A 10143-nucleotide genomic window follows, 5' to 3' on the forward strand; every position below is an offset into this window, starting at 1 on the left:
GGATGGATGGGGATGGATGGGGACAACAGGGAGTGTCTATGATTTCTGCCAAAGCATACTACTTTACTCATTTGAAAACAAAACATGAAAATGATCTGTAAAACTAGCCAGCTGATATTTTATTAAAATCCTATCCAAAACTAACATTCTACAGTGTCCTTTGTTGGAAAATGCTGCTCAGTCAATAGGGAAAACAACTCTCAAAGTGCTGCTGTCTTGGGCATGAGCTACTTATTATCTTTATGACTGTAGTTATCTTCTATGCTATTAAAAATACCATCATATTTGTTCAGCTTTATAAGTCTGTTTTCCTCCATTTTTTCCAACCTGCTCAACAAACAATCTTCTATAAAGATTAGGGAAACTAAAAAACCCAATCAAAATTTCCTGGATACATTTAAAGTAGAGTACTTGCTAAGTACTCTACCACTGAGCTACAAACCAAACCCTAAAGGCTTCTCTTTCGCATCACATGATAGGTGTACCTATTGAATGATTCCCTTTATGTTTGGACCTATTTGTTGTCTACATATCACTGTGAAATTGACACATCATAAGTTAGGCCTCCTCGGTGGAAAGCATGTTTTTGTTAGTGAACTGGGACCAGTTTTTGTAAGGACTCTTTACTACTTCTTGATAGTGAACATCTTTACAACAGTGGGCAATACCTTTAATACACTATATGAGCAGGACTCCAGCACTGTTTGGAATATATCATCAAGCATAGCAACAAAGCTCTCACTATTCTATAAGGTGACTGAGCCATTTGTAAAACTAAAAACCCGTGGTCCTACTGTCAGGTCCTGAAAAGGAAAACCAATAATTAAAAATTAAAAAAACTAAAAACTTAAAAACAAAACAAACACAAGCAGAAAAGGTCAGATAAGATGATGTTAAGTGAAATGAACCCCAAGATAAGGACATAAGTGGTTTTTTCTTTATTGCTATTGTTTCTAACGTAATTACAAGGTTGCTTTGTATGTCCCTCCCCCAAGGTATAATCCCTGTTTTCACTGTATTTGATGTTGGTATAATTTGGGGAGCAGAAGGAAAAAAACAAATTGTTTAAATAGGGATAAAGGTTGACCCATTGCAACAATGAGATGTACAAGATGCTATGTCGAAAAACGAACTTTACAATTTAGGTGGTGGGGAGGGAGAATGTAGTTGTGGAGATGGGAGGGAAGGGATGGTAAGGGAAAAACAAAGGAGGGGGCAACAATGCTTGTTAGGAAATGTACTCATTACCTTGCTCATGTAACTATAACCCCTCTGTACAGTATTTTTACAATAAAAAACATATTTTAAAAAAAAGTTCAGGGACAGTGCCCAGACCAGAACTGGCACACACACACAAACAAAAAAAAAAACAAAACCCACAAGATAATGGTACAAAATGAAGTTTAAAAGAGTTCCCAAATTTAAAAGTCATGTCAATTTGTCCATATTTGTATTAGCTTATTCACTTACTACATTTCATCAAATTAAAAACTAACAAAATAAAAAAGGCATCTTGAGTTCAGAAGTTCTGATTTTAAAAAGTGAAAAAAATATGTCTTTAAATGAATGCAAAAATGGTAATATTTGGGAGGAGATGAAGGGATTGGGAACTAAAGAGAATACTAAAGAAAGTTGACCTGACATATCATTAAGGTTCTCCTAATAGATATTTAAACACACACATACACACACACACAAATTGAAAGTAAGTGTTCTCAATATTTTTTAACATATACCTATTTATTCATTAGCATCCAAGGGTATTACAGAGAACTTTAGCACTATAGCCATACTTTAAGAATGAATCTAAAGGTTATTTTAACATGAGCAATAGTATAAGAGTAAACATTTTTTGTGAATTAGAGCTACAACAAATAAACCTTACCTCTTCCCAATTCCAGCTGCCTGTTCTTCAATAAATACAATTTGGGACAAAGGAATGGCCATACAGCATTCCTAGGAAGAAACAATACAAGAGGAGAACTGTAACACCATTGGAAACCCTTGTTCTACAGCATTAGCATGCCATGAACCTCTAAGGTACTTGATAATTAAAACACTTTTAACAAACCATCATTTTATTGCCTTTATTTATTTATTTATTTTTTGGCAAGCTCAGGGATGAAACCTAGGACCTGATGCATACAAGCTATACCGAGCTATACCTCTACCTCCTTAGATAAACTTACAGAAAAGTTCAATAAAAGCCAATGTTGTTATTGGCATTTTGCTGCATAGGAGAACATACAAGGTTTAAAAGCAGGTGTGGTACACACACACTTGTAACCCTAGAAATCAGGGGTTTGAAACAGGAGAATAGTGAGTTCAAGGGCAGCCTGGAATCATAATAACCTGTCTAAATAAATATGCCATTGTTACTCCTTTTCTTTTCTTCTCTAGTCCTAGGGCTTGAACTTAGGATTTCACATATGCGAAGTAGGAACTTGGCATGAAGATATTAGTTCTACATACATGTAACTCACTCTAGAAATTATGGGGATTGGATTATGAAGAGTTCTTTTTTCTAAGTAACATGGAGGCAGCTCTTCCCAATGTCTAGAGAAACTACATAACAGACCTGTCTTGTGGTTCTCATCAATAAATCTGGAAAGCAGGTTGGTTCTGTGGACATAGGCATTTTTTAAGGACCTCTTACAACTGGTGAGAGAATAACTCCCCTGTGACACTTAGGCATGGAGTAGGATCTGACTACAGTGTAAAGTACAGAAGTCACCAGAATTCATGACATAGACTTTTCTGAGTCCAATGAGGGATAATAACACCCTAACTGCCCTCTGATTGCATTCGAGTCTACATGGGACACACTACTGACAAAGAAATTTGCATTGCATCCAAACAGCTTTACCAAACAAAGGTAAATGCTTAACTAAACATGTAGATAAATAAAACATAAGTGATTTAAACACTAGAACAAGCTGGGCACCGGTGGCTCATGCCTGTAATCCTAGCTACTTAGGAGGCTGAGATCTGAGGATCATGGTTCAAAACCAGCCTGGGCAGGAAGGTCCATGAGACTCTAATCTCCAATTAGCCACCAGAATACCAGAAGTGGCTCTGTGGTTCACATGGTTGAGCACTAGCCTTGAGCTGAAGAGCTCAGGGACAGCGCCCAGGCCCTGAGTTCAAGCCCCACAACCAACAACAACAACAAAAAACTAGAACAAAGGGTAGCTTAACTGGATGGTAAAGCACGAGCTGAGCATGCTCAAGGCCCAATAAAATAAAACAAAACAAAATATGAAACCAGAGCAGATGATGTGCCTTACATGATTTTTCTGATCTCTCCAAATCAGTCGGTGTGTACTAAGCAGAAGAGTCCCGGCATCAAATTTTATCTAGAAAAAATAGGATTGTGATAAAATATCAATCATATATCAGTAATGTCTAAATTTTCTTTCTCATTCACCATGTATGAAGTTAATTGCATAAGCATTTTAGAATGAGGTTTATCACAAACTAAAAAGAGCCTCATAGGTATAAGCTACTAGGTAGATAGTCATGGTAGAATTACAGAGAAATTGGAAAGGACCTAGATGTAGAAGAGTGGATGAAGCATTCAGTGTAGGGGACACAGCAGAGGTTTAAAGATGACCAGGTGGAACAATACAGACTACTAGAGGACTCTGCGGGGTTGGCAGAGAGTGGAGGGAGGGATTTGTATCATATTTCATGTGGGGATAACAATTCTTAAGCACATGTTTAAAACACACACATACACACACACACACACACACACACACACATACATACACATCTCTACATAAACCATAGCAAAAGATCCAAAAGTTATACACAGTCAACCTGTAACAATAATTATCTCTAAATAAAAGTGAGGTAATGGGAGGAAGCAAAGGGACCTTTTTTACTCTATAAAATTGACTACAATATTTTATAGCAAGACTGGATTTGTATAAAAACTTATACAATTTTTAAATGTTTAAGTAGGAAAATCCAGAAATAGACACAGACGCATACAAGAAAAGTTGGTTATAGAGATTTAATCAATGACTGAGGGCACTAAACTTTCAAATAGAAAGACGAATACTAAATGCATTGTACTGGATTGAATTCTTGATGCATAAAATAGGTAAGAGGGAAAAACAAGAAAAAATATAATGAAAAACAATGAAAAGATTTAAAAATTAATCTCAATATGGAAAGGCCTTCTTTTTTTTTTTTTTTTTCCAAATTGAGAGTCTTTATTAGAAAGCTGGAGACTGCAGGTAGATGCCTGTAACAAAAACCCACAATCCAGAATGTCACTTGCACAAAACTTTTAAAGACAAAAACCACATTTGGGGTAGGGACCTAAGCCCAACAGAAACAGATCATAGAGGGAAATACTCAGAGGGCAAGCAATCAGACCATTTAGAAATCATCAAGAGCAAGCATTCTCTGTAGGCAAGCTTTCTTGGTGCTAAACAACATCACATCTGCAATTCAAAGAATGGCTTATCTCATCTTTAGCCTTTTCAGACCTGGGTGGAAAAGCCCCCACCACTCAGCCAGGCACCAGAATGGCTGTAAGGACATGGCATGTTACTTAGACCCAGTATCTTTCAGTGGTACTTTCAATTCCAGCACATGGGAGTCAGTTTGAAGACTCCTGAGCCACATAGTGAAATCTTGTTTTAAAAATAGTCAAGCAAATAGAGGGCTCCGCAAGACGGCTCCTCACCCATCATCCCAGGATTTACCAGAATCTCGGATTCCATTCTCTTCATAAACACCTAACAACTTAGCCAGAAAGGCCTTCTTAGGAAAGGCATCAGGCCAGGTGCCAGTGGCTCATGCCTATAATTCTAGCTATTCAGGAGGCTAAGATCTGAGGATTGAGGTTCAAAGCCAGCCCAGGAAGGAAAGTCTGTGAGACTGTTATCTCCAATTAATTACCAAAAAGCCAAAAATGGAGCTGTGGTTTAAAGATCACTAGTCTTGAGCAAAAAGCTCAGGGACAGTGACCAGGCCCTAAATTCAAGCCCAAAGACCAGAACACACACACACACACACACCCGAATGAAGAAGAAAGTCATGAAACACACACACACACATACACACACACACACACACACACACACGAATGAAGAAGAAAGTCATGAAACCCATTAGGCTTACATAAAAAGATTTAACTACATATAGGGGCATATACATATTTTTTTGTTTGTGTGCTGGTCCTGGGGCTTGAACTCAGGGCCTAGGCACTGTCTCTGAGCTTCTTTTTGCTCAAGGCGAGCACTCTACCACTTGAGCCACACTACCACGTCTGGCTTTTTCTGTTTATGTGATACTGAGGAATCAAACCCAGGGTTTCATGCATGCTAGGCAAGCATTGTACCACTAAGACATTCCCATTTTGAGCCCTACATATATTCTTTTTTTTTTTTTTTTGGTCGGTTGTGGGGCCTGAACTCTGGGCCTGTCCCTCAGCTCTACAGCTCAAGGCTAGTACTCTACCACTTGAGCCACAGCACCACTTCTGGCTTTTCCTGTATATGTGGTGCTGAGGAATCAAAACCAGGGCCTCATGCATGCAAGGCAAGCACTCTACCACTGAGCCCCTTGGAAGGCAAAAACTATTGCCAGCAAAAACAAAAGGTAAATGGTAGGCTGGTAAAAACAACTATAATGCACATTTGAGACAAAGGAATACTTTCCTTAATATAGGTGTAGAACACTCAGTGAGAAAATATTTTCAGTGAGAAAATAGCTTGACACTTACTAGAAAAGGAATACAAATAACTTATGAACACATTGAATGATGTCCAATCAGACAATAAGATAAATGCAAATGAAGGGCACATGAAGAGGTAAGACTCATCCATAAGATTGACATAGGTCCAAAAATTTGATGATAGGGTTCTGACAACATTCTCATACATTTGTTAGCAGCACAGCCTATTGGGGGGAGGGAGATTGTTAATATCTGTCAACATTACAAATACAAACATCCTTTAGCTCAAGGAGACTTTGTACTAGGGGAGATTTATTCCACAATGAATTCACACCTGTATGATGATTTAGTACTAGGCCATCCAATGCTGTATGTAAAAGCAATAAATAGGAAACAATTCACATGTCCACCAATAATGAAATGTACACTCACATAAATGGATGATAGGCATTCACTAAAAAAAGGTATAGAGCTTCTTCATATACCCATGGTGTTCCATAGTAATTAGAACATTTAATTCTAACACTCACCCTGATTTCAAATTTGTTAAAATGTTCAAGAGAATGCTTAAAATTAATGGACTACATTCTCTAGACTTAAGAGAAAAAGTGAGTTTGGATAGTATATGCATGTCCATGTGTGTATATGTATGGGGAGGACAGGTCCTGAGGATTAATCCCAGGGCCCTGTGCATACTAGGCAAGTGTTCTACCATGACATACCTCCTAGCCCAATTATGACTCTGTGTGTATGTGTGTGTGTGTGTGTGTGTGTGTGTGTGTGTGTGTGTGTGCCAAATGTGGAGCATGAATTTAGCTCTTATGTTCTTGCTCAGCTTTTTCTCTCACAGTTGGAGCTCTATTCCTTGAGCCATGCACCAGTTCTGACTTTTTGCTGCTTAACTGGAGATTTGTTTACCTGGACTTGTTTACCTGGGCTGGCTTGAAGGCATACACCACAACATTTACATTTTAAAGAGGAAAAAAAAACAATGTATTTTACACAAATACTTATTTATGTCTCCTCTAGAGCGTGAGAGAACTAGGAAGGCAAGGGATAAAGATAGGAGAGGGATGTCTAAACTGTTCTGGAATGAATCTAAATGTGCCTCATACCCTGTACATCCCCATTGTGATGGAATTTGGAGGTGAGGCCTATGGGAGGTGCCTATGTTGAGAAGAGGTCACCAGGCAAGGCCCCCAAAATGGAACAAGACCCTCTACACACATGAACACAGGAAAGGCTATGTGCACATAGCAAGATAGTAGTTGTTCCTAAGCCTGGAAGAGGACTCTCAAAGACCCCAGACCTTGATGAAGGAATTTCAGCCTCCAGAACTCCCTATTGTTTAAGCCACTGGGTTTGAGGCGTTGGTACAGCAGCCTGAGCTGACACAAGCATACTCTTCAGGGTATTGGGACTGTGTCACCTACTGAAAAGCTACACACACACACACACACACACACACACAAATGTTCAACTCTTTAACCTTCATATTACTGAAAGGTAGATAAGTAAGTCCATTTTAGTCCATTTTCAATGTAGAAGCAGAAGCAGAACCCAAAAGATAAATTCCTTCATTTCAGTTAAAATCAAAAGAAACATATTGGAAGCTTCACTGTCCTTACTAGAAAGTAGAATTTGCTGTGCTCTAAGACTTGTTTTTATACTTTCCAGAACTATTTGGTTATTTCAAAAGTTACAAGGATGGTCCCATTTATAAGCTATCTCACAAAATTCCAAGGAAAGCATTTAATGAGGGTCCAGGGGCTTTTTTTGTTTTTTGTTTTACAGATATTCATGAGTTTAAAATAATGTGTTCCAAGAAGCAGTTAGAGCATTCTGTATATCATTCTTAGCAGAAATAATCATAATCTTTTTCATAATACATTTCCTATTAGAAAAGTATGTGACTGACAATATTACAAGAGATTCATGATGTTTTGTAAGATAGAAAAGGTCATTTCAACATAGTATAGATGATTACATACTAACATAGTTCATCACATAGAATATGCTCAAAGTAATTAGGGACAGGAAGATTACTGATTATTTCAAGTTTTTTCTTTCAGCTTTCCTATATAACAATTTTGTCTAATAAAAAGAAACATCAGGGGCTGGGAAGACAGCTCAGTGGTAGAGTGCTTGCCTTGCATGCATGAGGCCCTAGGTTCAATTCCTCAGCACCACATAAGCAGAAAAAATCCAAAAGTGGTGCTGTGGCTCAAGTGGTAGAGTGCTAACCTTAAGCTGAAGAGCTGAGGGACAGTGCCCAGGCCCAGAGTTCAGGCCCCACGACCGGATCAAAAAAAAAAAAAAAGAAACATCATTGTCATATATAATTTCAGATAACCTGAAAATATATATTAATTTTTGTTAAAAGTTCACAGAGCAACATGTGTCAAAAATATTCCTTCATGCTAGGTGTAGGTCACTCATTCATACCTGTAATAATTCCTCAAGAATCTGGAGCACCGAGGTTCAAAATCAGACTGAGCAGAAAAGTTCACTAGATACTATGGCTAAAATAACCAAAAAGCAAGGCTGAAGGTGTGACTCCGTGGCACCCAAGCAAGCAAACCAAACAAGCTTCAAGGCTCTTTTAACCAGCATTTTGCAAGTCTCAGCCTCCTGAGGAGTTAGGATTACCAGTGTGAGTCACTAGTGCCTGGCTTTAAGTATACTCTAGGAAGGAAATTCTACACACAGACATTGAGACAAGACTTTATGGATTCCATGCCTGGATACCCACAATTCAATCAAACACTTTGGCTAATCTTAATTATGCAAAACCAAATAACTGAGTTTAAGGTATTTTTTAACTACTTTTTTTTTGGTCAATGAGTAAGATTTCCTCTTTCCAAAAGCCAATATTATATTAACTTGAGAGTGCATGATATGGCATTAGGAAATTAATAGTTCTGATTAAGAACCTTTATGTTTTATCTTACTGATATCCAAGCACAAGGATTGGAATTTAAAGCTCAAAGCCAAGTATGCTCTATTGCTATGCCAATTAGTGATGAGCAGATATAAAATGTTGCTGCTCCAAGAGAAGAAATTGGGTAATAGTTCCCGTCATGGCTTCCAGTGGATTATGACCTAAACCTGGTAGACAAGTTTGGGCTGGTGTGCGTCTACTACTCAGAACCAGAGTCTTTTCAACTGTTTAAAAGTTAATCAGATTTAGGCAGCTGTCCAAGCTCTTACCCGCTTTCTTCCTTCTTTCCTTCCTTCTTTTTAAGCATAGTGTTGTTATAAAAGTATAACTTAACTCATTCTTGAAAACTCTAAGACATATTTAAAATCTAAGAAGAAAATGAAATCATTCATAACTCTTACCAGTCAGAGGATCCACATACATATATGTATAAGCTTTGAAAGTGAGGCCATGTTTTTTATGGTGTTATAACTCTTTGCTCAGCAAGCTAGAGTCAGCAATCCTTCTGCAAAGTAGGGAGTGCTGTAGTTTAATCTCTATAGTAGACATTCCAATTGTTTTAATTTTTCCAGTATTTAATAATATAGTACTATAACACTGAGATGGAAATCTTCGCACCATATTCTTATGCCTCCCTGATTATTTCCCAAGACTAAATTCCTAAAAGTGAAATCGTTAGCTGAAAGAGAATAAACACCTTGTAAATCCTCTGGTATGCACTGCCAACTCACCACCTTACATATTATTAATCTCCATGCATTGTTGTTTTAAAATGAGCTGAGGCTACAAAAGAATCATCTATGAATTCAAACAAATGACCTGTCTACACTGCTTATGAAAACACCACATTATCCACATATACTGGGCCCACAAAAACTGCCTGTATAAACAAGCCAGCACACACTGATTCACCAGAGGTGCAGTTTGCTGCACCTGGCTTGGAATTCTAGCTCATCAGTGACTGGATGGATGACCTAGGACAGCTCCAACTTGCGCAATTATCAACTGTGGGTCTCCATTTCTTTAGGTTTTAGGAGGATCAGCTATATGAACATCATGTCAAGAGTCTGGCACTGGGAACTACTATACAGTAAAACAAGTGCAGGCTCATCAATAGGGATTTAAACCATGCCTCTCTTGCTAACTGAGCTCAGGCAAGTCACTGTAGGTGACTGTTATTTTCTTTTTCAGTAAAATAGTCATTTACCTGTTGAAAAGAGTGAAATCTTAGACATGTTACATACACACACATACACACATCAAGGCATATAAAGCTCCTGGCATAGAATAGACACTCTTTCTTTCTTTCTTCTTCTTTTTTTTTTTTTTTTTCCAAATTGGAGGTCTTTTTTAAAAAGCTGGGACCTCAAGGTAAATCCCTGTAACAAAAACCCACAATCCAGAATGTCACTTGCACAAAACTTTTAAAGACAAAAACCACATTTGGGGTAGGGACCTAAGCCCAACAGAAACAGATCATAGAGGGAAATACTCAGAGGGCAAGCAATCA

General features: G+C 38.0%; 1 protein-coding gene across 1 annotated transcript in view; it reads right to left on the reverse strand.

Annotated features, from left to right (window-relative positions):
• The window catches only part of Vps36 (vacuolar protein sorting 36 homolog (S. cerevisiae)), a 23743-nt gene extending 16921 nt beyond the window's left edge, over positions 1-6822 (reverse strand). Inside the window, exons 1-4 of the mRNA XM_013034814.1 lie at positions 6808-6822; positions 3288-3356; positions 1886-1956; positions 328-346 (exon numbers count right to left, since the gene is read on the reverse strand). Coding sequence (XP_012890268.1) covers positions 328-346; positions 1886-1956; positions 3288-3356; positions 6808-6822 — 174 coding nt within the window. The remainder of the gene's footprint in view (positions 1-327; positions 347-1885; positions 1957-3287; positions 3357-6807) is intronic.
• Between the last annotated feature and the right edge of the window lie 3321 nt (positions 6823-10143).

This window comes from Dipodomys ordii, unplaced genomic scaffold, assembly GCF_000151885.1.
Source record: "Dipodomys ordii isolate 6190 unplaced genomic scaffold, Dord_2.0 Scaffold197, whole genome shotgun sequence".
Classification (NCBI taxonomy): domain Eukaryota; kingdom Metazoa; phylum Chordata; class Mammalia; order Rodentia; family Heteromyidae; genus Dipodomys; species Dipodomys ordii.